At 51.7% G+C, this 27,610-nt stretch overlaps 1 protein-coding gene across 2 annotated transcripts; it reads right to left on the bottom strand.

The window, feature by feature from the left end:
* Nucleotides 1-8,808: 8,808 nt before the first annotated feature.
* RPN1 (ribophorin I) lies at nt 8,809-16,352 on the bottom strand. Of its 2 annotated transcripts, XM_030956777.1 has the most exons (11): nt 16,028-16,352; nt 15,358-15,422; nt 13,865-14,171; nt 13,412-13,621; nt 12,256-12,448; nt 11,830-11,929; nt 11,422-11,560; nt 11,130-11,249; nt 10,413-10,658; nt 9,178-9,394; nt 8,818-9,088 (listed from the first exon to the last, which is right to left on the bottom strand). In XM_030956777.1, exons 1-10 carry the CDS (start codon nt 16,253-16,255, stop codon nt 9,212-9,214), a joined length of 1,791 nt encoding a protein of 596 aa, XP_030812637.1. In that variant the 5' UTR covers nt 16,256-16,352; the 3' UTR covers nt 8,818-9,088; nt 9,178-9,211. The 2 variants fall into 2 exon arrangements, with proteins under 2 accessions (XP_030812636.1, XP_030812637.1); XM_030956776.1 differs by having other exon boundaries at nt 8,809-9,394.
* Nucleotides 16,353-27,610: the final 11,258 nt, after the last annotated feature.

Here is a 27,610-nt window from a genome sequence, read left to right as displayed (position 1 = left end):
ATGTCAGATTGTCAGAGGGGAGGAAACTCAGGCAGACAGCACTCAAAACAGATACTGGAGCACATTTGGGGGGGCCAAAGGGGGTAGATGCTGCTTTTCTCAGCATTGCTGCATCTGCAGATCTGCATCCCCCCCTATAGCCTTTGAGGAGAGAGGAAGGGACAACAGGTTTACCTGAGGTGTGTCTACCACCCTTGTCAGCCCTGTCCTGCAAATCCTCCCACCTCTGCAGGCAGGGGACCTGCCCCTCTGTACCAGCCTGAACAGAAACATCAGCACTGCTCGCTGCCTGAGACTTTGATGTACATCTCTTGTGGGTCCTGTCCAGGCCGGGGTTGCTCTGCTGCCTATCAGCAAAGCTTTGACTGTGACGGGAGCACTCCCTGCTGCAAGAAGGTGCTTCTCCGTGGCTGTGTGAGGAGCAAAGCTCCCCTCATCACTGGTATCAGCTGCTGTGGCCTTGCCCAGAGACAGACTGGTTGTTCACTGTCTCCCCCACTGCCTGGTCCCGGTATCACCACAGCTTCTTCAGGACCCCACAGCTTCCACCCATGCAGCTACAACAGCCTCCCAGAGGCCTCCTTTGCTCCATCACATTTGGTGCACAGGTTTTCCCTCTGCCCTCCTTGCTGCTCTGTCTGATGGCGCACTCCATGTCCTTACCTAGCCTCCAGTGTCTCACCTTCCTCCCAGTTCCCATCTGTGCCCTGGGCATTGGGTATGCATCTCCCAAAAAAGTATCCAAGCCCCTTAACACCTGCCTGTGGCATCACGCCAAACAAAAGCCTCGCTGGGATAAATCAGAGAAGAACAGCCCCAAAGCAAGTCTTAAATAAGTAGTTACAGGAGCTGGGGTTCAGTGGGGCTATGTCCACCCTGTTCACAGCTTTGGCCTATCTCTCTCCCTCATCCTTCCCATTTCTGCCCTGCATTCCGAGTTTGGGGTTCAGCTCCGTGCTGGCCCGGCTGAGCCAGCAAAACCCCTGGAAACACCGGCCCAGGGTGGGCCGAGGCAGGGGAGCCAGGTTGTCCCTTTGTCCCCGTGGCGGGCAGGGACAACCTGCGGGCCTGCAGGGACCCCTGGTGGCAGCCGGGAGCCGGGGGACCTGCGGGGACAGCCCTGCATCCCGCGGAGATGGGGAGCGCCCGCATCCTGGGAGCAAGGAGGGGGCTCCTACCTACAGCATTCCCCGGGCAGCCGCAGCTCCTGCTCTTCTGCCGGAGGAAGGAGAAGGGGAACTTTCTTCTCCTCTGGGCTGGATGAAGAGTCAGGGAGAAGCATTTTCCATCTCAGTATTTTTCTTTCTCGCAGGTGTGCAGGGCAGTGGTGGGAGAGGCCGGCTGCAAGCACATGCTCCTGTGCTGGCTGAGCTATTGCCAAGGTGATGCCCCACACCTCTGGCTGTGAGGCTGGAGGTGGGCAGTGCCAGAGTGGGAGCTGACAGTCCTGGGCACAGACAGTAGGGCTGGGTGACAGAATCTTCTTCTGTGACCACTCAAGGGTAAATCCTGTAGGAGCAAGGTGTGCAGTGCCTGTCTGGGCTGTCTCGTTCCCTCACTACCTGCACTGGGCATCCAGGGATGCTGAATGCACGTGATAAAAATTGAAGTCCCCTAGCAAGTCATCAGTGAAGTGTAAGGATAACAAATTTTGGCACTGTCCTCCAATAGAATTGTTGCCAGTTCACGAAGCTGCCGTGTGAAGGCACCCCATGGCACAGTAACTGGTGTCCCAAAGGTAGCAAAATCTGCTGCCTGTTCTAATTCTCTGGCATGGGAATGTCCCAAGGTGGAGGTTACCCCCAATCCTGTGGGCAGAGCTGACCTAGGACCCCCAATCCTGTGGGCAGAGCTGACCTAGGACCCCGCGTGGGCCGTGCAAGCAAAGGCAGGGGGCACTGCGGGCACAGGAACCAGCAGGACTGGGGTGAGCAGGGAGGGCAGGCAGGGTGCAAGCCCAGCTCACTGCCCCTGGGATGGGCATCCTCCCGTGTTCCTGGCTCCTGCAGCTGCTGCCCATGCTCTGCACCCATCACTCACAGAGCTGGTGCTGTTCACAGGGTGCTCCCGGACTGCTGGATGGGATAAAGCCAGGAGGATTTTGGATCCATCCACCTGCTGGAGAGCTGCAGCCTCATTCAGAAGTGAGTGTCATTCATTTATCTGGATGATGAGGAATCCTTCAGCCCCCGTAGTTTTGTCTCACAAGCTCCTTTTCAAACAAGCCAGGTGTTATGTATCCCAAACAGCACCCCCTGATATGAAGGACACTCTGATGCTCTGGTCGTGTTATTTCTTTTTAGCCTTACCACCTCTGTAATTCACCTGCCCAGAACTGGTACTCACTTGATCCTCCATTCCTCAGCTCACACCTTGTCCCACATCATGTGGATGTGCTCTTTTACCACCAGCTTCTCTAAATCCTCCTCCTCATCCCTGTCTGAATGCCTTGAGCTTGTATGATCTCCCTGCGTGCCAAAGAGGCACACAAGACACCACATGAGAAGTGTGTTGGTGTGCCCACTGAGCAGCAGAGAAGTGTCTTGGTGTGCACACTGAGCAGCAGAGAAGTGTGTTGGTGTGCCCACTGAGCAGCAGAGAAGTGTGGTTTTGGCTGCCTGAGACCCCGAGCAGCTGGATCAGGCTGAGGACACCATCCTGCCTTTTAGTGGCAGCAGCCCCAGGGGCTGACCCTGAGCTCCTCGCTGTCGTTTCCTGCACCAGTCCCTATTTCTCTTTGCACAGCAGGTTTACCAAAGAGGTGCCAAGCATCCCCATCACCTTCCCCATGCCTCTTCAGATCCACTGCCACTGTGATGCTGCTCTGTGGGCAGTGAGCATGAACATTTCACCATGGGAGGGTATTTGGTAAGCTGGCATCTCCAGACCTTGGTCCAAGCCCAGCGAGCCCTGGACCACCCCAGCCAGGATCAGTTCAAGAGTCAAAGGGCAAGAAGTACCCATGATCTTTTTGCTTGTGAAGCTGGCTGAGAGCAAAATGTTTTCCTAATGACAAGCTCCAGGCAGAGCCTTGCACAGCCACCCAGTAGCCTTGTGCAGTCAGGAGCTGTGAAGGACAGCGGGACACCACCAGGCTGTGTCTCCAGCAGCTGGATGTGGCAGGGTGTGGTGGTCAGAGGCACAATGACACGGAGAGAACCTCACAGCCTGAGCCAACGTCTCCCCTCGTGGGGAGGGACCCAACACAGTGTGCAGTGTGGCTCCTGCTTCAGCTGTGAGCTCACAGCTTCTCTGCTCTCCACCTCTCAGCTCCTCTCTTTTGAGTGTCCCATGACGTGCTGAGCTCAGAGCCGTGGGACGCTCTCGGCTCGCTCTTTACCCGGCTCAGCTTTCTGCATCCTGCGCTGTCGGGCTGAGGCAGCCGCCTCCCTCCCTGCTGGCCAGGCGCTGCTCTGCACCTCAGGGCTGCGCCTCGTCAGCCACTGCCATGCTCAGCCCTCGTGTCCCCATGGCACAAGGATGCCTCCCATCATCTTCGGAGTCCCTGGCACAGCAGAGGCTTCAGGCTGGGCACTGCAGAGAGCCACACAAGTGACACAATTGGAGGACATCCCCAGACACCAGAGCCATCAAAGCTGGCTCTGCCATGGCAGGCAAGGCCCACACTGACCCTGTGGTGCTCCTCCAGCATCGGTGTGCATGGCTGCTGTCCTTGGGAGGAGGACAAAACTCAACAGTGCAGGTTGGAGCCCTGCACAAGATGGCAGTGGGGCTGGGCAGGGAGGGTGGGGGTCCCAGCCAGCCCACCACAGCCCCAGTGGGGTGGGCTGCCTTGGCTGTGCCTCAAGGCCCTGGAGCAGCCCCAGAGGAGCTCCCTGTGCCCTGAGGACGTTTCCTGTTTGCTGAAGCATCAGCCCTTCAACCGCCGCCAGTCCTGTGCTTCCGGCAGGGGCTCCCGCCCGGAGCCCCCCTGCATTATCAGCTCACCAGATGCCTTTTTCAGGATACTGTGGTAAAACTGTGCCGGGCAGGCGCTGTCATTTGGGGTTTTCTCTCATGTCAGCTTTGAAGACAAATTGGATGAGGAGGAGCAAGAAGGGGGGGAAAGAAAAAAATAATAAATTTAGGCCAAAAAAAAAAGAAAGAAAGAATGATGCTTGCCACCATCCTAGGCCAGAGCTGGCCCACGTGCCAGCGTGGCAATGGGTCCCCCAAGCGGTGTGGGCAGCAGTGGCCAGGGGCAGGGCAGGTGGGGGTGTCCAGTATGGCAGTGCCAGGGTGTCCCCTGGCACTGTCGGCCTCTAGTGGCAGTGGAGGCAGTGAGGTGTCACTGCAGCACCCCAGGCCTCAGGGCCCCACCAGCACCACAGGGATCCTCTCCCATCCCTCTGTGCACTGCCGCCCACCGGGACATGTCCTCATCCCAATGCTGCTGCCTGGTGAGACATGGTCCCCCTCTAGGACACAGACCCCCTTGCAATGGTGAGGGAGCGGGTGCTGGCAAAGAGGGTACAAGAATCCCTTACCCTTTGGCCAGAAGCAGCTCAGACTGGCCAAACCAGTCTCTGGGCCTCTGGTCCAAAGCCACCAGATGGTGCTGAGCAGCTGACAGACTGGGTAGACTGGGAACCAGGCAGCATTACTGGGGATGGAGGGAGGGAAATGGTGGAACAGGAGATGGGAAGTCTGTCTTTCCATTTGAGGAGCCTGGCAGGGAATGCTCACCAGGTCTGCCATGGGGATGGGGTACCCAAGGTTGTGGGCCCCACTGCAGGAATGGTCCATGGACAGATGGAGGGGACAGACCATGGATGCTGCTGACACTGAGGACTTGCCAAAACTCCCTGTGCTGGTGCAGGGTGTGCACAGCTGTGATGAGGGTGTGCTCCCTGGGGCTGCAATGCAGCAGGCAGCATTAAAGCATGACTGCTTGCATGGCACTTGGCATGTGCTCCAGCTCTGCTTCCTGCTGAAGTGGCAGGCTCAGCTCAGCTGGAGGAGATAAAACAGGTGTGCTTTTGTACGTGCACTCCCAAGGTGTACAGGGACCTGGCAGCCCCAGAGCTAACCACAGACCTGCAGGATTTGCTCTGAGTTAAGCCCAGTGATTTTCTTTTGCTGGATGAAAAATAAATAAAATGTGGTTGGTCCTTGCAGAGCAGAGGGGAGGTGTCAGCATGGGGAGGGGAAAAAGGGTCCATGGTATGGAAATAGTACTGGGCTATCCCCACCCACAGAGGATGGATGAGGGGCTGGCTAGGGCCACAAGCTATGGGTGGGAGTTACCAGGCACTTAATATAAAATCTGATTTTTTTTCTAGCGCTTGAGTTTGAGCATTCACTGGAGGATGGGTTGGACGTCCTGGGCTGGTCTTCAGGTCTAGATTTTCCCTTGGAAGACTCTAAACAAGAAGCCAAAGAGGGAGAAGCTGTTCTCTGGCTGCCTGGGACCACAGGAGAAGCTGTGGGTATCACCCTGGTGAGCAGGGGAGGTGTGGGAAGGTGGTGGGAGCAGTGAGATGTCTGTGCAAGGCAGGTGGCTGTGCTGTGCTGGGATCTGAAATCATGGCTGCTCGCTTTCACCAGCAAATCTTGCATTTGTGTGGTTTCCTTTTCCTTCTGCTCTGTACACTTTTTTTTCTTCTCTCTTCGTTTCTTTTGCTTCAGGGGCAAATTTCAGCCCTTCCAACCTTTTGGCTCCAAACTCTGTACAGGAATACAACTAAACACAAACTCACACAAGGGCTCAGCTTTAATTACATGTGAGATGTTAATCTGCTGGAGGGTCTCAAGTGCTCCTATATTTGAGCCTTTCCTTCTGCTGTTCTGCAATCCCCCTGGCAGATGCCTCCCAACTCCTAACAACCTCCCCAGGCTATTTTCTCTGAGAAAGATCACAAGTGAACTTCTTAGCTCAGAAAAGCTTCTGTGAAGAGCAGCAGAGACAGTCCTTCAGCAGCTCCCACCTTTCTCTTGAAGGCCTTGCTGTTTTTGAAGGCAGCAGGAAAATGGAGATGGTCCTCTCCACCAGCTTGGGATTCCCCCTGCCCACAGGTCTCAGGTTAAATGGCACGAGTGTGGCTGAAAGGAAGAGAAGTCCTCGTGCCTGGATTCCCTGGTGGCAGTGCCTACATCTCTGGCCAGTGTTGGCTGTGGTGCTTTGGGAACCTGCTGGCTCCAGTTCCTCACACTTGATGACCTGCCAAGCCTGGAAGAAACAAAGGATATCCTTGCAAAGCAGCAGCTGGAGTTCAGGGAGATCCCAAAGCCAGCCAAAAATGGTGCCAGCAAGGCCAGCCCTGGCCAGGGACCTGCTGGAGTGGCCCAGGTGGCAGAAGCCAGCATGGTGACAGTGGCTGGAGGAATAAAGCAAGCCCCACCCGAGCCACATGGATGAGAGACTGAGCTCCCTGACAGCTCCCTTTGGGCTGCCCTGCAGTGGCTCCTTCCTGTCCTCAGTGGGCACCTTGGGTCACACATTTGGCAAGGAGCATTACCTGGGCACATCATAGAGTCTGAGCAGGGAGATCATTTAAAAACCTTCTTGGATGTATTTACAGTTTGTAAACCCCAACCATGGGAGAGAGATTTTGAAGCCAGATCCCCTAGAGCCCTCAGAGCTGATGAGGAGACAGCAAACAGATGATAACCTTCCTGACCCAATAACCCTCATCCCTTGCCCCACCCTATGGACTGAAAGCTGCTCCCTTTAAATTTGGCAGGGACAAACAGCTAGAGCCCTAATTAGTCCATTTGCTGCATCAGGTGCTGCTGTTCTGCCTCTCCCCTGGCTCCTGCAGATCCTAAGCTCCCGGTAGGTGCTGTGGTTTTTCTTTTTTCTCATTTATTCACATTAGTAAATGTGCAGGAATCTAGAAATGGCTCGTTTCTAGGTCACTCTGGTGCTGTGTGTTTGTTAAAAGGTTCCCTGGTGTATGTGCTGCTGCAGGAGCAGCACTGGGGCAGAAAGGGCTCAAGGGAACAGTGTGGGAGGCACATCCCCCCACGGAGAGCAGCAGAAAGGAGCAGTGTGGAGAGCAGTGAGGCATCACTGCTGCACTGGCTGTTTTATTCTCAGCCTCAGGAACTGGGACAGCTCTCTTTGGGGACCTTTCCAGCTCTCCTTTCTAGCTGGGGCTGCCTGCATTCATCCTATTTTAGCCGCTGTCTTTGCAGATGCGGTTTCCATTAACAAGCAGTATCTGAAGCTGCCCAGTAGCTTTGTGGGCTGAGGTGTATGCTGATTGACCAGATCCCCTTGGGATACAAAGGCACAGGCACTGTCAACCCCAGAGGGCTTTCTAATAGGCACCACAAGCTCCAGTGTGCCCTGAGGAGTCTGAGCTGTGGCTCCAGCCAGGCAGAAGTGGTCTCTTCTGAAGGGTGGTACTGCTTTTCCTCTGCTGGGGGAATGGAAAGATAAGGGTATATTTGGGATCACCATTTTGATCCCTCTCCTCATCCTCTGGACCTACCTGCTTTGGCTGGCTGCAGCAGGCAGCCCTTGTCTGGCTTTGGATGCCCCTGGTACTCTGAGTATGGTGTGTGCTCTGGCTCAATGGATCAATGACAATTTATTTGATTTTAGCTATTTGCAGTTGGTCAGGCAGGACTCACTGTCTCAGGGTGCCCACAGCACCTGCACAGGGAGCAGATAGGCAGGGATTTAGGCTTGCTCACTCTGCTGCCAGGTGAGGTTTGTGGGCATGGGACAGAGCTGGCACCTGGTGACAATGTGGTGGGTGCCTGGGCTCAGGCCTGCTGCAAAACACTCCTGATTTTGGAAGCTGTGCTGTCTGGGGCAGAGGTCTGCATCCTCTGTGTAAGGAGAAAAGTATCCCAGGAGAGGAGACAACTTTTATCTCAGATAAAAGGGGCCAGTATGGAGCAGAGACAAGTGTCTGTGACAGACCTGGGCTGTGTAGGTCCAGCACAGAGGGACAGTAGTGCAGGTAGCCTGGCAAAGGGCTGGAAAAGTGTCCTGCTGCTTGTGCAGATCCAAGCACAGGGCTTGCAGGCAGCACTGAGCCATGGGGGCTGTATTTGCTCAAGCCAGTGTGCCACACGGGGTGCCAGTGCAGGTACTGTGGCAAACCTCCACTCCCCAACACAACCACGTTTGGCACTAATCTCCTCACCAGCCACTGCTCTGTGGGGCAGCCACGTGCTTTGCCTGGTCTGCAGGCAACCTCCAGACTCTCTGCAGAGTCTGCTTCCCACAGGTGCCCAGTGGAGAAGGCTACACAACACTTACCAACCCCTGCCCTGCACACACACCCACCCAGGGGCAGCTGCCACCACCTGCAGCTCAGGACAGAGGGACACACAGCCCCTTCTGCCCTTCTGGTTTCTTCTGTATGAGGATCACTAACCATGCCAGGCAAAGGCAGTAGGGGAGAACCATATTGCTGTCCCTGCAGCCACGTGGGGTATTCAACAGTGAACTGAGGCAAAGATGCACAGGAAAAAATCTTAGGAGACTGGTATTAGAAAGGGATTGCATACACCTCCCAAGGTGTCTGTAAGGACCTACATGGGCAGCACAAGTGATGCAGGGACTTTCGTCACATGCAGCACACAGTAAGAGGATGGCAGGACAGGATCTGTTGTTTTCTCCCTGTAAGGGTGTAGGTGCATGCACATCCCTGGGGAACAAGGGCTTGGCTTCTTCCCTGTCTGGGTCAGGGCTGTGTGAGGTGGCAGAGCTCTGACTTCAGGGCACACAGGAGGCAGGTAGTGGTCAGGGCTGAACTCGGTTCCACAGGGAACTGCACTCCTGGCCCTGGGCAGGATGGGGTCACCCAGCCCCTCCACCTCCTCCAACCCCAGTACAACACATAGACACAAGGCAGTGACTGTTTTATTTCAAAGTAGAACAAAGGTATCTTTTATTATTCTTTCCAGAGCTGAGACATTCAGCTTTGCCATAAGCATGTCAATGCTCAGACTGGCTCCTTGTGTGCGTTTACTCAGAGCACATCTATACAGGGCAAACCAAAAGCAGGAGATGTTTCATAACTTGGCTGAGTCTCACCTCTGGTAAAGAAATCCTGTTACCCAGCCAAACATGATGGCTTGGCTCCTTCCACAGCACGTGCTGCCGAGCAGACAGGCTCTATAGAAAAATCTAAAAACAAAATGCACTTTCAGACATTCCACATCAACTTTCCCCCTAATTTTGGGAGTGAGTTTTGGCTCCAAGTGTATCACTCTCACCTCCCTTCACACCTCTGCAGTTGCTGAAGCACAGTTAGAGTGCATCGAGGATGTTGTCGATTTTGGAGACCAGGTCCTGGCGCTTGTTGGAGTGCATCTTCTCGTTCTCAATGTACGTGTCCTTCTTCAGCTTGCCTGCCACCAGCCGCTCCGCCTCCACCGACGACTTCAGCACCAGCTCCTTCACCTGGCCATCCAGCTTCTGAATCTCACTTACCTGGCAGGGTGACAAACCCAGGGAGCATTAGAGGAGCAAAACAGAACAAAACAATCCCTACACTGAAGCTGGAATAGAAGAGATGGCAGATGATAGCACTGACTTCATCTTTTGCTAAGTAGAAACATCTCTGATCCCTAAATGTTGCTTCCTGAGCCATCACATTACGAGGAATATTCCATGAATGGGTAACTAAGGAGTGCAGATAAAAGGGCCTCCAAGGACCCAGGAGCTATAGTGGCAAGACACTGTGAAAGAGTATTTAATGATGGATTTTAAAGGCTTCAACCTAAATCACAGCTCTGACAGCTGGAAGCTGTGTCCCTACAGTTAATGTTCATGGTGTGTGATGGGAGGTCTGCAATGACAGAGCTACTCTTTGAGTTAAGTAAGAGATTAACCAAGGTGGCTATTAGCTAACAGATCTTAGAGACTGGAGTGTCCCTCACTTGGGGTTAAGTGGCTGTTTCAGGTAAGTATAAAAATACATTGAAGGGAAGGACAGTGGGTGTGTGCTTATTGTGCCATGGCTTTCAACACAGCAGAGCAAAACACCCCCAAAGGAGCATCATGTTACCAAAATTCTGTCAGCACCAAATGTAAATGTGCAAGAAAATAAGAGATGAGGGCGAAGATTTTGGGTTGACTGGTGTGAGTAGTAGAGTCAGAACTGTTAATTTGTTGATAGTTTCCATTTTTTGCTTAAGTGTCACTGCCATGAGCTTGATGAGAAGTATTAGGATTGTGTTACAAAAGCATTAACCTGTACAAATACAGCTGGTTCAAGGGCTGCTTAAGAAACAGCACAAGCAGCTGTTTACCAGCAACACTTACATGGCTGCATACATGAGATTACTGCAAAAATAACACTTTTCACACACTCTTGCAGAGATCAAGCCATTTTCAGATGGAAAAACCCAACCTAGACTGGCTGCAGAAATCTCCAATTAAAACATATGCAGAATACTTGACAGAGCCAAGAACAGGAGAGCTTATAAAATAAATTTGAATTCCTTACTTTATCACATAAGTCGGAGCCTTCTGTCTTCAGTTTAGACTGCAGAGAGGCTATTTCATTTGTCAGGGCCTTGTGCTCCATCTCCAAAGACTTTTTGCCACTGTTGAGGGTGGAGATGTCCCGTGACTGCTTGTATTTATTCACTGCTTCATCAAAGTGACGGTACAGCCCCAGCCTCTTGTTCACCAGAGTGAGCACCTGCTCTGTGATGCAGGCAACCTTCATCCTGGCTTCAGCAGCTGGATCCTGCAAGAGGGCAGGAGGGAAGATTAAAGCAGTCATATCTCTGACCTGCATCAAGCCATGCCTGCAATCTGCCACAGGACTGTTATAAAAACTGTTCCCTCTACAATTGAGTCAACTGACAGTAATTAAGTGAATGGTGCAAGTGCTGATTAGGGGAAGCACCTTTCAGCACTCATTCCATCCCAACAAATAGTTTAACAGTGAAAGCACTGCAGAGGGAGAGCTGCAGACATCCCTTCTTCTAAGGGGGATTCCTTTTTACACAGCAAGCAAAACTCTAGTTAGCTTTATGACACCCACCAGATCGGCCCTACAGGAGTAAGGCTCAGGTTGAACAAAAACAGGACTTCAAACAACCAGTAAAACATAAGAATGGCAGGAACATTCAGTGAGAATTACTGGTATGAAAAATCATCATTCAACAGCTGAGAAATCTGCTTATATTCCCACAGGGCTCTTCATCATACAGACCTTGGTGATGGAGAAATCCAGCCTGACATAGACAATCACAGTGAAGAACAAGATGTAAAAGGCTCCAACTACCAAGAGAGGCTCTTGCAGCATCAGGATTTTGTTGAAGGTATAATGAACCTACAAGAGAAGTTCCAAACACTGAGCAGTGCCCCATGTTACTGCAGGGTTTACTCCTCTCCTCAGGCAGCAGCAGAACCACCCAAGCAGTCCAGTCAGTGTTTATTTCTTGGGTGTTTTGACCGAGCTGCTGAATTCAGAGGAGGCACAACTGCTCAGAGGCCACACTCACCACGATGTCCTGGATGTGCTGCTCCACCAGGTTGCTCTTGTGTGCCACAATAACAGGACGTCCAAAAGTGTCCAGATATGTGTAGTGAAGCTCATCTGAGGCACGATTGATTTCATAGGGGCTGTCCACATGGATATTCCTGTGGGTAAAAGCAGACAGTCCCATATGACTCTATGGTGTTTGAGATGATGTAACCCAAGACTCGTCTGGGCAGTTGTAGCCTCTTGCACAAGGTAGATTATGCAGTTTAAACAATGCTCTAGAAGGAAGCAAAGCTGTTTTCCAAGATCTCCTCCATATGCACAGTCATGGTTTTGATTCACTGTCCCCAGGCCATTAGAGCAGACTGGAGAAGTGCCACCAACACAGCACTGTCTGCAGTAATAAGCCAGGAGGAATCACACTTACTTGGCTCCTTCTGGCAGGACAATCTTGACAGTCAGAGAGTCTGTAACTTGCTCATCAAACACGTGGTCAACAAACCTCATCTTAAGGGCATACTGATCACCTAAAAGTGCAGAGCAGAGAGTGGTTACAGATCCTCATAGAACAAGGGACAGCCTTGAAACTCAGATCCCACTCAGAGCAGGAGCATAATTTGCATGGATAATTGTGCAGCAGGGGGCACTAACTCACTCAGATATGCTTTAACCAGATGTCTACAAAAACCTGAAGGAAGCACAAAAAAGGTAGATTTGCATATTCTAGAAAAATACCTGGCAACTGTTGTTGCTAAGGTCCTGTATACCACAGCTTTCAATTCTTTTCTGTACAACAACTACCTTCAAACACACGGGAGGATGTTTTTTATTCCCTTCCCCCTCAGCCACCCACCAAGATTGTAGAGATATTCGTAGCTTGGCAGGTTATAGCCAATGATGTAATGGGTTTTCCAGCCCCCAAAAAGCGGGAATCGGGGACGGATCTCCATCTCCACAGAGTCATCCAGGACAAGAAGGTGGCTGGTGGAGATGTTCCCAATTTCATCTCTGTAATAGACGTCCTGAGCAGCAGCTGGGAGAATGGTCTGTATGGAGAGAAGCAGCAGTGAGTGCATCAGAGGGGAGTTACTTTCAGTGTAACTGGCAAAACCAATAAAGGCTGGTAAGGATTGAGAAACTGTGCTCCCACATGAGACATGACAAAATGGCCATTCAGTTGCACTGAGTGGTAAAATTGTGCTATTATAAGCAATCCCACAAGTGGCTGCCAGCACTAAAATCGCTTGGCGTCCAAATGAATGTGCTTTCTCCAGCTGAGTTTCAAACTCCCCAGACAGCAAGGGATCATCATGCCCACCAGGACAACAATTCCCTTTTCACTCCAACTTGCTGCCCTAGCTGACTTGGCTTGCTAGCTTTACACTCAGCAAAATGAGATTTCAGTTTGGCTGCACCACCCTAGAGAATTACAACAATCAATCCTGAAGGCACCAAGCAGCGAGAAAGCTTTTGGTTCAGATGAGAACACATAACACTTTTTACATCTGGCTAGCAGAGCCACAGCTTTAATTCTTGTTGTGTGCTTTGTGAGCAAGGAATGAACGGGTGAGTTTCCAATTAATCCCGTTCAACATGAGGAAGATATGACAGAGAGGCAACTCTGAAAGTAAAGGGGTGGGGACAGAATGAATGGTCCTTGCACGGTGGAAAACCAAAACAGAGATCTCAATATTAGGAGTAAGGGATTTAGAGGGTCCCTGAGATAGATTGGAGGGGTGGGAGTGTGGAAAAACACTGCATGCCCTGTTATGTGCAGTCTATTGGACCAGCAAATGCAATAAAGTGTATAACCTCCTAATGCTGCTTCCAAAAGCTATTCCTATGCAGCACAAGCTTTTTCTGAAAACAGACCAGAGTTTTAATATTCCCTTATTACTGAGGTATGGTTACCAAACAAAAGGCAAAGGACAACTTCATTTGTTTTTTCCTCTGGGGATCTAAGAAAAGGGGAAGTCACAGTTATAAAAATACACGTGCAAAATATCAACCTTAAAAGACTTGACAGAAGAGATCCCACTGTCTGGCTGTCTCTGGTAGTCATATCTGGAGAAAGGCCCTTTCAGCACTGCTCCTGTGTGCTTTAAATCAACTGTCTCTTCAACAGCAATGTTCCCCCAGTGAGACACCTCAATGACTCGTGTCATGCTGGTGATGGTCAGGAAGGGACTGTTATTTTCATAGTGCACCTTCAGAGTGTCCTAATGAGGGGGAAAAAGATGAACTGTCAGATTTAAAGTAGCAAGCTTCCCTCACAATGATCCACTCCATGTGGCACAGAGAACCCTCCTTGGCAGATGCACATGTTCCTGGCACACAGTTTAACTCATGCCTGACCTGCGATTTCTACGTGAAAGCTTCCCACTCTCCAGCCTCTGAGACACATCTTCCACGTCTGTAAAGTGCTCTCTGCAGAGCCACAACCCCCTTGCACAGAAATTTACCTGGCTGTATGGAGGGATGTCCTTGAACGGGCCATATTCAATCGTGTCCTCAGTGCGGGAAGGGTTGCCCAGCTTGGTGTAACTCTCCACGTTCCTGGAGGCCAGCTTGACACGAGTTGTTTGGGTCTTGGTGACGTATGGTGAGTAAAAATAGTGATTTCCTTCAAAGACCACAAACTGCTTCTCACTTTGGGTGATGTGGGTGGGATAGGGCTGCAAGACGTGCGTGAAAACCATTTCAACAGAGACACGGACCTTGGCTCCTGGGGCCAAAGGAGAGGGCAGCTTCACCGAGAAGAGCTTCCCACTGGAAGGGAGAAGAACAGGAGTGTCATGTGGGATCTCCCTGGAGAGAACATTCAGCTCCACCCACTGCAACATCCCCTGGGGACAGCTGACCACATAACACGTGTGTAATGTGTGATTTGGGCAGGTATTTCAATTGCTCCTCCAAGACATAGAGATGTCTTGTCCCAGCAGGTGTGATTACTGTGCTGGGGAAGCAGTACAGGCTCAACCGTGTCCAGGCACAGTTACAGTCTTTGCTTCACAAAAAAACACCTAGTTCCCTTTTGGGAAGAGGAATGGTGACATACTCCTCCCTAATCCTGCATTTATAAAGCTTCAGCAAGAGTTTTTTCCATTCTTCTCCAGATGACAGGAATGATCTGCATCAAAGGAAGCATAGGCACAAGTCCAGAAGACAAATCACAAACATCTTAAGCACTTGTTCCCACAAAATCTGTTCATTCTCAGATTTTTGCCCACATGATCTGAAATTAAGGAATGGCCAGAACGGGAGCAAGGTTTTGGACTGAGGTTCTACAGAATGGATTGAGACTCCACCAAATCTGTAAGGATTTGGACTGGACAGACCGAGGTGATGCCAGAAGCAAACATACTTCACGTCATACCTGGTGGCCCAAGGGCAGGATCAAATGAGACATCCAGCCATGTCAGAAGCTAAGGTCTCCCCTGGCATCTTAACTCCACGGGCACTGTATTCTTCAAACCCAGCAGCACTGTGCTGTCATTTTACAGGCACTGCTCACCTCTCATGGCTCAGAGAACACCTGCCTGCAGCACCTACATAATATTCTGAGCTTGGCTGTACAGAGCCTGATGGAAACAGCAGCATCCTCTCTCCTGGCAGCAGGAAGAGCCTGCACTGGGCCATGGTACCCAGCACTCTGTGGTGCTCTACACACTGCCACAGGGCACTAAACTCTCTGTAGTCACCACTGCCAACCACCTGAGAGCTCAGAATGGAGGAATGGGTAAGAGCATGACCAAACGCTTCTCTCACCTGGTGTCCCAGGGGGCCAGGGCATTACTCAAGGCACTGAGTACAAGAGACTGAGCACAGCTGAGGAAGAAAACACTTCTGATCTCTAGGTGCATGGAACTGGGGGATTATCTCTGCTTCACTGTGAGGACAGCTATGAACCCCCCATGCACACCTCCTGGTATTCGCCTTCGAGGGTAATACTCACCTTTTGCCCTTAACTTTGGTCTCTTTCACTTCCAAGGCATTCTCTTCCTCTTCCTCGCCTTTCACCTGCTCCCAAGCAACATACAGGATCAGTGTGCTGTGTGTTCCCATGTTCCCTCAGCCTGGTTCCCAAGCTGGCACAGTCACCGTAAGTTGCACAGATGAGAATATTGATCAAATGCTTTTGTGATTTCCCTTGTGACTGAGGAGTGAGCAGACCACGGGGAATATGGCTTCACCCATCAAGGTATACACTACAGAACTCTGCACACAGATATATCACAAAGCACTGCATGTACCTCTCTCTGCAGTATGTAGAGTTATCTAAAGTGACAGTATCTCTGGGGCTAGGACAGAAGTATTGCTCTCCTGCTCCTCCGACCCTCCTGCGGGTAAGGGCCGTGTCCCCCGTCCCCAGGGGCTGCCAGCCCTGCTCCGTCCGTGCTGGCGGCGACCCCAGCCCAGCCTGACGGTGTGAATCGCCCCCTCATGGCCTCCAGGCCTGCCACTCCCGCCCTCACCCCGCCACACACACCCCCATTCCCGGCCGGCCGCGGGATCCGGGAGCGGCGCTGAGGACCCGGCAGTGCCGACGTGTCCCTTCGGGCGCAGGGCCGGGCAGCGCCCCCGGCCCCCGGGCGCGGCGCTCGGTGCCCGCTCCCCTCGCTCACCTGCACGCCCAGGTGGGCCAGGCGGGGCTCCAGCCCGGGCTCCAGCGCCAGCAGGAAGGTGGAGGCGGCCGCGCCGCCCGGCGCATTGGCGAGGCTGAGCTCGGCCGAGATCTTGGCCAGGTGCGTGCTGAGGTCCAGCGAGCGCCGCACCTCCTCCAGCACTAGATCGGCGCTGGCCGCGGCGGCCGCCAGGCAGAGGAGCAGCAGGCGGCACGGCAGCCCCGCCATGGCCGGCACACCGCGCGGGGAGGGCACAAGATGGCGGCGCCCGCGCTGTACGGGCACAGCACAAGATGGCGGCGCCCGGTGGGGGAGGAGGCGCGCGATGGCGGCGCCCACCGGCGCTGGAGGCCCGGCCCCCTCCTCCCCGCCTTCCGCCGTGCCTGAGGTGAGAAGCTGGGCGGGCTCTGCCGGAGTCCCGGGGGTGGTTGCGGCTCGCGCAGCTCCGGCGCTTCCCGGCGGCCTGGCCCTATCGGCGAGCTTGGGTGTTCCCGCTGGGCGTTGTGCCCCTGCCGGTGCTGAGCTCCCCGGCCTCGGCAGGCCTCGGCGCCGGTCAAACGCTGCTTGTTTGGCCGTGCTGGGGTTTCCCATTTCTTTTTCTGCCCGAAAAAGAGCGGAAAAACAACTATATCAAATATTGCGGTGTTGCTCAGGGCTTTCAGATGCTCCTCAGCCTCCTCTCCTACCACGGCACAAAGCAGTTCTGTTTCTCCATGATTTTAGCAGTGGCTGATTCTTGACAGGGCTTCCAGGGGCCAGAATGTCAGTCCTGTGTTGGGCACAGGGATGGGAAGGCATTGGGAAATGTTGGGCACAGGGATGGGAAGGCATTGGGCAGTGTTGGGCACAGGGATGGGAAGGCATTGGGAGGTGTTGGGCACAGGGATGGGAAGGCATTGGGAGGTGTTGGGCACAGGGATGGGAAGGCATTGGGAGGTGTTGGGCACAGGGATGGGAAGGCATTGGGAGGTGTTGGGCACAGGGATGGGAAGGCATTGGGAGGTGTTGGGCACAGGGATGGGAAGGCATTGGGAGGTGTTGGGCACAGGGAGGGGAAGGCATTGGGAGGTGTTGGGCACAGGGATGAGAAGGCATTGGGAAGTGTTGGGCACAGGGATGGGAAGGCATTGGGCAGTGTTGGGCACAGGGATGGGAAGGCATTGGGAGGTGTTGGGCACAGGATGGCTCAGAGGAGCTGTCAGTGTGGATGGCACTGGGATGTAGCACCAGGCACTGCAAAAGGGATGGACTTTGGTGCTTTTTGTGCTGTTGAATTAATGATCCTCACATTGGCACAGTTCATCACACTGGCCTGGCACACATTGTTGAAGGTGAGGTTTAACACAAATAGAGTTAGGATGAACCCAAATTTTCTGATAAAAAAACCACAGATAATTGACAGCTAGGTGATGCCAGAGTGGAAGTGCTGCAGGTAGTCAGAGCATGGTAACCAGCCCTGCACTGACTTAAGGCAGCTGGGAAAGGAAAATGTTAGTGGTTTAACACATGACTGGGGAAGAGGTGATTGACACTTTATTCTCAAATATCTAAGGCAGATAAAAGCAAGGAACGGATGTTGTCTGCTGTGATTGCCAGAGCAGGGCTTTTGCCTGTGAGCCCTGTGGGACAGCAGACCTTTCATGTTTGCATAATGTGATCCAGGACTCAATCTTTCTTTAAGATCCTAATAGAGTCACAGAGATAATTCTTTGATTTGGCCTGAGATTGCCAAGTATCGGAAGAGGATTTCCTAAATTACGTGTTTGGATATGGAGTCAAACAGCCCCTTGGCAAAGGCTAAATAGAATGGGATGTCTCCTGGTGTGCTATGTTCAAAACAGCATAATTTCTCAGCTAGCTTTTCTCTTCTTCCCTTACCACCCCTGCCCCAACCCCAAATTCCTGTCATGGAAATTTTCTTGGCAAATTACTTGAATTTCCCTTTGATTTATGTAGGTAAATATATAAATGCCTGTGAACTTGGCAACTCGCCTGTAAGTATATCCTAGCACAAGCAGGTAGTTTTGTCACCGTGTTTCGGTGACAGTGGTGTTCTCTTCCAGCAGCACAGCAGGAGATGCCTGCAGGGGTGGGTTCCACCTCCTCAGCCTCATGTTTCCAGCCAGGGAAATATTCCAAGTCCCTCTGCTCTCCAGGAAAAGCCTGTTTATCTTGGCCTTGTCCAAAGAGCTGGGCTTTGGGGCCTGGAGCTGGGTAGGCATGTTCAGGGGGAAGCAACTGTGAAACATGAGAGGCTGAGCAGAACAGCCACCTCTAATTAAGGGCTGGCCAGCAGTGCTGCATCTGGGGACTCCCTGGTTGGGTCTGCAAGTTCCTCTGCTAGGAATGGCTGTCACTGTCCTTCCATGTGTCACACGGAATAAATGAACTCCAGTTGGCCTCTTTAATAACACATGCAGCTCTTATTTCCCTCTTTCCCTTAGGGCAATTTCTCCTGGTAAAGGGAGGGGAAGAAATAAATGCCTATGTCCCTTATGTCTGGAAATAATTGGGCTTCAGTTGTCCTAGGCCAAAAATTTCTCTCCAATGGGTTCATCTCAGAGGCTGGATTTGACCTGGCTGGTGAATGCCAGTTTCAATATGTGACCCATCCCAGACCCTGGTGAGCTCTGAACCAGACTGTTGTACACTAAGCCCGTGTTTGAATCCATTTCTAATTGTGATAATTGAGTCATGCTGAGCCTGTGCATCATCTGTTTCAAGACTTCAGCCCTACCACATAGACTAAATTTGTCTTTGGGTTGAAAAGGTGCTGCCTTTGGGCTTGTTCAAGGCTGAGTTTGGCTCTGCAGGCCCTTCTTGCCACTGCCCTGTGAGCAGAGCCAGGCTGTCCTTCATGCATGGGGTCAGTCACAGCTGCAGGTGGCCCCTGGCTGGCTGTGATGGTGGCTGGGACAGCTCCAGGGACAGCCTGGGGACAGCTTGCAGGCTATGCAGTGCCTGTGTGCATATCTAGCTACCCAGGCGTGGTGCCAAGTAACAGAGAGAGACAGGAGTTCAGAACTGCTTTTTTTTTTGTCTCTTTATATGTTTTTTTTTTTTTGTTCTCTCATTGCAAGGAATGTCCCCCTCCAGCAGAGAGCTGCAGGTCAGGAAGCAGCATGAGAGGTGACCGGCCCCTGGTGCCCTGCAGGCACTGGCAGAGTGCCCCAGCTCCCCTGTGCTGTGGAGAGGGTGTGCCAGCCCCAGAGCTGGAGCAGTGGGAGGGAACAGCCGGATGGAGCCATCTGCCAGGGCTGAGGGACCATCGTGGGCCAATAAATGCCTCTGGCAGGAAAGGGCATGACCAGAACCGCACCCCAGGAAAGGCTCTGTGCTCCTGTGTTTACACAGGGCTGATGCCAAACTCAGAGCTATGTCATCTGTCAGAGCAGTTTGCTCTCAAGGAGGGAAGGAGAAGTTGTTTTCTATGAGGAGTGGTTGGCTGTGACCACAGAAGCACACTGCAGCCTGTAGCAGCAGGGAACAGGATTTATTCTGCTGTGATCCTCATGCCAGAGGGGAGCTTGCACCAGGAATATGCAGGGACCACGATACAATGTGTTGCTCTCTGAGGAGCCCAGGTCAGGGACAAAAGAGAATAAACAGGGCTGGGTATGTGTAGCAGAAGTCATCCTGGTAACCCCTTGAAGATTTGAGTACAAATCTATCAGTGATCCTGAAAAAAACTCCCTGCTTCAGATTTTATTGGTGTTTCACTGTTTAACCCTGTGTAGGTAAAATCAGCCTTTTGGCTGCCAGTGGGAGGCAGAGGGCATTTCTCTCTCTTTATTCAGTCCTAAGCAAGGTGTTGGCAGTTGCCAGCCATGAGAGCACAGGTATGAGGTGGCTGAGTGGTGGCAGAGTCTGCTTAGCTTTGCTAAGGCCCTCAAAAAGCAGCTGGAGAAAAAGAACAACAACATTCTTCCAGTTTCATTATTTTTACAACCTCATTTTTTAACTTGTCAGCAAAACTCACACTGAGCCTCTGCCAAGCAAAACACACTATTATTCTTATTTGGGGTTTGCCTGTGATTTCCATGGAATGGTGGACTTAGGGGGGCTGGTTGGAGCTTGGTTCCTACTCTTTGTTTAGCTACCCGGGAAACACATCATGCCTTTGCAGAGAAAGTGGTGATGGGGCACTGTCTGTCCAGGGACTGCTCCTCTGGATTTTTTCAAGTTAATTTAGTTATCTGCAGTAGCCCCTCCCTCTCCACTCCTTATACAGTTCACCTTTCTTTAAAATATTTTTTTCCTGGTTTTAAAAAAAAATCTCTTTTTCTCTCCTTGTCAGACCACAAGACTCAGGAAAAAATAATGAAAGAAACCTGCCTGTGCACAGCAATTGTATGAAGCATTGGGAAACATTCAGGGAAAACCTCCTGGAAGAATGTGGGAGAGCATCTGTGAGTCCTGCAAGGGGTGAGACTACTGTGTGATGAGTGTTGTTGAAATAAGGAGAAAAAAATGTGGAAAAGAGGACATTTCATCTTTTTAAAGGTACTTCAAACTCTTCTTAAAGCTTACTAAAAATGTAACTGAAATAGCCATAGGCAGGCACTGGTAGGCTGTCAATGAAAAAGATCTGTTACACGTGTACAGTTAAAATGGAAAACCTGAGCAAGGTATGTGGTCCACACAAGGAGAGCTGCCTTGGGCTGGGTGGCTCTGGATTTTGTCACAGGATCACAATGTGTTTTGGATAGAGGGAACAGCGGTATTTTAACTATATTTTAAAAATGAGAGTGTGATCAGGGCTGCCACTCAAGTATTTCACAGTTCACACAGGACCGGGCTACACCCACAGCTTGAAAATGCTTTTGGTGGACTGGCAAAGCCAGAGGAGGAGAGAGGAGGGCAAAAGAGCCTATCTTGGAAAGGACAGATGCTGAGAACCAAAGAGGCAGGGAACCTGCTGTCCTTCCAGGCTCCAGAGGAGGAGGCTGGGAGTCCTAGCTGTGGGCAGAAAGGAGACCTGCTGGCGCCTGGGCAGCAGCTTCATCTCACCCTTGTGCTGCAGATCAACAAATCCTTGTACAGCCTGATAGAGAATTACACATCTTCATCTGCTTGTTTGCCCCAGGGCTGCAACCTCCCAGGGCCAGTGATGGAGGCAACAGCAGCCGCGTTTGGCTGAAATCACAGCGATAAATACATTGAAAGAGCCTGCAGCAGAATCAAGGTAGGAACACCTGAGAGGCTGGTGCTGAGATCCCTGACCTGGGCTGGGCGTGCTGCGGTCCTGGCCGGCAGCTGCAGGCAGCGGAGACACTTGTGCCCCGTCCAGCCTGGGCGATGGAGCCGGTTCGCAGCTGTGAGGGGTGACAAAAAGCCTCACCTGCGCTCTGGCCGTGTCCCTGTCCCCTCGGCCATGTCCCCTCGGCCGCACCCCCGCCATGCCCGCGCGTCGCCGCCAGGGGGCGCCCGTGGCGCGCCGGAGGGGCGGTGCTGGCGGGGGCGCGGTGGGGAGGCCCCGCCCATCGGCCCCGCCCATCGGCCCCGCCCGGCGGTGGCCGCCCCGCCCCGGTCGCTGCAGCCTCACCTTGGCAACGACAACAAACAATGGCAGGCAGGACCCGGCTCCCCCCCGCAGCATCTCCGCAGCAGTCCCCGGCGAGGCTGTTTGTGATGCGCTCTTTGTGAGAACGCCCGGACCTGCGGGGCAGCGGGCACCTCGCGCTGCAGGGATCTGCAGGTTTCATTGTGCCTTCCCGCTAGCTGCCAGGCTCTGGGTGTGCAGTGCCTCTGCTGGGGTCACTTCAGGAGGTGGTTTGTCCCCAGGGTGAAGGATGTGCAGGTTTCATTGTGCCTTCCCGCTGCCTGCCAGGCTCTGGGTGTGCAGTGCCTCTGCTGGGGTCACTTCAGGAGGTGGTTTGTCCCCGGGGTGAAGGACAGAAGGTGAGGGAAAGGCTGTGCGGTGATGCAGTGGCACCGCACGGGACTGCTGTGGGATTTAGTGCCTATCTCTCTGATAAATGCTGTTGCATTTTTCCTTCTGACCCTTTAAGGTCTGGCAAATGTGGTGCCAGGACCCAGCTGAGAACAGTACAGTTCTGTGGTCCATCCATCCTCAGTGGCAATGAAGTCTGGCAATGAATTGTCACTGGCCACTCTGCACAATGAGGGAGTTCCTATCTTCACATGGAGCAACTCCTCTTTCTCAGCTTGCTTTTGGAAAGGGAAGCACATGCTGGTGTATCTACTTAGGAGCCTGTTGTTCACAGAGAGTTTAAACCTGGATTTTAAAGCTTCAGTTTTGCAGGATCTGCCACACACAGCAGGAAGTTGAGGATCCCACTGACAGCAAACAAGAGGGGGGTCATTTACAGATTGGCAGTTGTTTAGGTCCCTCCAAGAGCCCCGAGTTCCAGCAGTGAGATAATGCAGATTTCTCACCAGGTTACTAAATTTTTGAATCCGCTGGCAAGGACCTTCCTGGATCCTGTTCTGTGAAGTGCCAGCTGGGATTTCCATTTCTCCAGCAAAGGCACCCCTGAGCCCCTGCCTGGTTGGACCAAAACCTCTGACCCAAGCGCAGCTGTTCATGGACCCTGGCATGTCTGGATGTGGTGGTCAGCAGTGGCCCCTTCCCAAGAGACTGCCTCATCATGCCCTGCCAGATGGATGGTGGTGATTCCTTCCCATCACAGGTCTCCAAAGAGAGGGAGCATTAACCCCTTGTGAACAGCATTGGTCTGCAGCACTGTATGCAGTCACTTTCCTGATAAGAAAAATGTTAATGATCAAGGAAAAAAGAAATGTGAGGGCCTTTTGATCATTTGTTCTTATTTATTTCTCTGAAGGCCTTGGGCTACCCACACAAAGCTCTCCTGCCTGCCTGCTAAGAAATGTTTGATAAGATGTTTGTGTTGTTTGTCCCTGAGTCAGCGAACCAACACAAAGGATGGCAGACGGTGGCTCACTTAACCCCACACAGGTCACCCAGAAAGCAGCTAGAAGACAGCCTTAGCCCCCAGAAGGCCAGCCTCAGCTCTGATGTTGGTGTCTGAAGCAACTGGGCAGAACAGATGTTCCTCAGGCTGGTGTTGTGCTGGGATAGGTGGGATAATGCATCTTCTGTAGCCTCAGTGCTCACGGGTTGGTTGAGAACTTCACTGAAGAAGACAAACCCAGAGAGATCCTGTTTATCTAAACAAAGTAAGAGGCGCTGATTTCTATTTGCCAGAAATTTAGGCAGTGATATGGAGCCAGCCCTGAGTGCTGGAACAGAATAACTGGAGAGCTGTAACACTCACTTATAAGCATTTCAGTTCAGGATCATGCTTTGCAAGGCATACCTTCAATTTGGTGGCTCAGAGATTTGCAAACAGTGAGTCATAACTCCCTGGGGTCAGAAATGCAGCTGCTGAGATACCAGGCATTGAAAAGTGTTGTCCAAGATACAAGCAAAGCAAACCTCAGTGCCCACACACCCTTATCCTTCAAGGCTGAGTATCTTTGTCACAGTCTTTGAAAACATGTACTCAAAATTATTCCAGCTTCTTGTGGTTACCATTGATACAGGATTTGCTTCTCCTTTTAGAGCAGACAAGAGGGCATTGCAAAAATCTGTCGCTTGAAAAGAGCTGAAGCAGATAGATGTGAAGTTAACATGTAGCACCCTGTGCCTTGCCTGATGTTTGAGGTGGGAATCCTGCTGTGGGACATGTCTGTGTCCTTCCCATGGAGGGTCCCAGAGGAACTTCCCAGGCCTCTGCAGACAGCTCCTGTCTCTTGGGATGCAGGATAGACCTGCAGACCCAGAGAGTGTGCTGCATTGCAGCCAGATTGGTTCCTACCCACAGAGAGCTGTCTTTGAGACATCTTTGGGCATTGACTCACTGCTAAGGAAGAAGCAACATGCAAGTCACCTGTCCCACTCACAGAGGTCATGTGGCTCCAGGCTCCTGTCCCATGACACATTCTGAGTGCAACAACAGCATGACATGGCCACCTTTGTCACAAAATGCTGGATGCAGAGCTCACGTGGCTGGTCCAACCCATGCAGAGAAGAGCAGCACCTGCAAAGTGTTCCAGGCCCTGCCAGCCACTGGCCTGTCCTGCCTGCCCTCATGGCTTAAAAGCCACTAATGGCATGAGCTGAGAGCTCTCAGGCTCACCAGATCTGCACTGTGAAGGCTTCAGTGCTCGGTAAGTGACAGTTCATGGAACCTGCTGCTTTGGTAACACACTCCTCATTCAAAACCTTGATCCCTGAAGCAAGGCCAGTTCTGCAAAAGCCTGTGCAGTTCTGTGCTGGCTGTTCATCTCTCCCTGTACCTATTTTTATACCATTCCTGTGGTTTGAAAAGCCTTTCAGAATGTCTTTAGCCTTTCAGAATGTGTTTAGAGGGGCACGGATCTGACAAAGTAACTGACTAACTCTGGCCTCACGGAAGTTACTTCAGTCTCTGGATCATCTTCTCCAATTGAGTATGAGAACAATCATATGAAATTACCTAGCATACCTCCCAATGCAGCTGTAAAAAAATAATTATCTGGTATTTATGACTGGCTGTAAAAGTGGGAAGGTGGTGGTGGTGTTGGAGAACCTCTGTAGATGGGGAGGCAGGGCAGCTGGGAGACCCGCAGGAGGCTCAGGTGATTGTCATTATTTGTGTGACAACCTCATGGATTTATGGTTATAAATAGTATGTGGATGCCTGTCTGGCTCCAAGCACAAAGTCTGGACCATGGAAATAACTCTTCCTCTGTGACTTTTCCATGGGCTTTGGTTTCCACCAGTCTAGGCCCAGATAACTGCAGCAAGCACAAAGCCATGCAGTGCCCACCTTACACCATGACCAGCAGCACGGGCTTGCCTGGCTTGCCAGGGCCAACATGGATACTTGTGTAAGGATATCCCCTGTGCTCAGCATGGTGTCCACAGCCTCTGCAGGAGGCTGACTCAAGGCAGAGCAGGTATTTGGACCTTCTCATCTCAGGGACTGAGCTGGCAGCTAAGGGAAGGTGCCAGCATTGCCACCTCCCAGTATCAAAGAGATGATAACTCTGCAGTGGTTTTGTGGCTGTTGCTATTGAACAGGGGGAAGCTGTCAAAAGAGTCCAAAGCCATTTCTTTTATGTGTCTCTTGTGTCTGGTGTGAGGGGACTTGGCACAATCGGGCTTTGCATCACGGCAGGTCAGCCCCACCCTCCCTGCGGGGCTCAGGTTTCAGTGGCTGCGTTTAGGCCCTGTACCAGGGCTTTAAGATGTTCATCCTCCAGCAGATGCTGGTGAGCACAGACACAATCCCTGCACTGTGTTCAGTGTCCTCTGCACCACAGACTGGAGATCTGCCATGAGATAAAGTGACTGCAGTTGCTTCCTGTAGTTGGTATCTGGTGATCAAGGCTTGTCCAGAGCTACCTTTTTGTTTTCGTGTGATGCTGCTCTATGACTTGGCAACTATCAGAGGATTGCAAAGGTGAAAGCATTAGCAGATTACCAGAACAGTATTGGTACTGCAAGCAGGGATTAGGGGACAGGGCAGGTTGTGCTCTTGCCTGGGTCTGTGCTCTTGCCAGTGGAAATGCATAGGTGCTCATGCAATAGCAGACTTCTAATGAACAAAATGCCAGCAGAAGCAGGGGGAATCTGCTTTAGACAAGATAAATCAAAGCCTGACAAAGCTTGGAGTATCAAGGCAACATTTTGTGCATTTACTGCATTTTAGTTCCCTTTTTTAATTTCTGTATGTTAGAACATTATAATGATAATTTGAGGAAGCTGGTCTGGAAGGCCAAGAGTGACAAGGGACAGCATTGCACAGCCAGCTGAGAGAGGACAGCTTTGCACAGGAAGCTCTGGGCAGTCAGTTTTCACTGAGGCACAGCCGCCAGAGGCTGGTGCTACATCCTTCTGGGCACAGAGGCAAAGAAAGGCTGTTCCCAGCGATGAGGAGGAGGGGCTGCAGGACTCTGAAGAGCTGAAATATGCTGAACAAATATCAGGGGAATAAGGGGACTCTCCCCAAGCTTTTAATGTCACACATGGGCAGGGGTGGGGCAGCTGTGTGTCCACAGAAGAAGGTGAACGCATTGTGGGGAATCTCAGATGCTCTCAGCCCATGGCAGGGATCTGTAGTGCCACAGCTGAGGTGATGTCCTCCCTGAGCCTCTCTGCAGGTGTTTTTGTGCCACTGCTCACTTCATCATCTCAGAAATGAGAAGGGAAAAAGATGGGCTCTTTTGGTCCAAGGACAAAAGCACAGGGGTGGTGTAAGATATATAATGTTTGATTGTCTCTAATTGGATCAGGAAGATTAGCAAATAGAGATTAGGTGACACAAAAGGAAGAAAATCAAAGCAGGAGACATTCTCACTTCCTGGTTTAGAGGAATGAGTGCATGAAATAGGTGGAGGTTTCTGCACCAGCTAATGTCTAAAGATCTCTTACTGTAACCTCAGAGATCCACTCAGCTTTGTGAATGCCCCTCAAGGAAAGAGAATGGATTTCTTCAGAGCAGTGTTAGTGATTGGGAATGACTGGCATTTGGTTTCAAACTGATCTGTCTTTATGGGCTTTCATTGGGGTTTGACATTTTATAGTTTCCTTCACAGGCTGCTAAACCTCAGTGTGCAGGGCTGCTCACTGCAGCACACTCTGGTGTGTTTATTAACAGGGCAGATGTTTATTTTGATGGGGAGGGGACAGGGGGCATATCAAGAGCCATAGCTCAATACTTCCATTTGCCACTCCATCCTCCTGCTTTCACTCTGTCACCCTGAATGCAGCTCCCATGCTGGATAGCAGGGACCTGTCTGCTGCCCCTGGTCCTCCCCAGGGCCAGGGTCTGTATGTCCTTGGAGGCAAGCAGGATCTTGCCTCATCAGCTTAAGAAAATGCTGTGCTCCCACTGAGGATTGGAAAGCATCTGTTGGTCTTGTCCAGAGCAAGTGGCACAGGAACTTTTTGTGAAGTTCTGCATTACAAAGGTCTGTAATAGGTGGTGCTAAGATTGCTCTGCAGTACAGGAGGAAATTTCACTTGCAGCTTTTGTTTGCTTTTCATATTGTGTAAATAAAAATTTCAAAAGGAAACTTTTAAGAAAAGAGAGCTGAGGAACACCCACTAATTTGCCAATAATGTCTGCCCATAAGAGCCCACCACGTGGATCTCCTGTTAAAGACAATGGACTGGGACAAGCCAGTGCTCTGCTCCACCAGCTGCTGATGTGCTGAAGGCTTTTCCTCTTTAGTCCTGTCTCCATCTTAACTGATACCAGGTTTTTCTGCAGCTCTTGGCATCTAATGGGGCACCCTAAAAGCACTAATAAACTGTTGCTAAAATTTTCCTTCTCTGGAGTCGGGAGCATCACTCCTATGAGGAGAGACTGTGCCTGTGTGGTCTGGAGAAGACTGAGAGGGGATCTGTAATCCAGGCAAATATCTCAAAGATAGCTCCAAGAGGATGGTGCCAGACTCTTTTTGGTGGTGCCCAGCAAAAGGACGAGGAGCAAAGGCCATAAATGAAAACTCAAGAAGTTCCACCTCAACATGAGAAAGAATTTCTTTAGGTTGAGGGTGGCAGAGCCCTGGAACAGCTGCCCAGGGAGGGCGTGGGGTCTCAGGAGACAT

Source organism: Camarhynchus parvulus, chromosome 12, assembly GCF_901933205.1.
Source record: "Camarhynchus parvulus chromosome 12, STF_HiC, whole genome shotgun sequence".
Taxonomy (NCBI): domain Eukaryota; kingdom Metazoa; phylum Chordata; class Aves; order Passeriformes; family Thraupidae; genus Camarhynchus; species Camarhynchus parvulus.
Note: the sequence above shows the minus strand (reverse complement) of the source record. Positions and strands in the feature narration are given on the sequence as shown.

Coding starts and splice junctions, on each gene's coding strand:
- RPN1 (XM_030956776.1), bottom strand. CDS start 16,255: ATGGCGGGGCTGCCGTGCCGCCTGCTGCTCCTCTGCCTGGCGGCCGCC. Junction 13,622..13,864: donor ACATCCCTCCATACAGCCAG/GTAAATTTCTGT, acceptor CCCCCTCATTAG/GACACTCTGAAGGTGCACTA. Junction 11,250..11,421: donor AGCACATCCAGGACATCGTG/GTGAGTGTGGCC, acceptor CTTCTCTTGTAG/GTTCATTATACCTTCAACAA.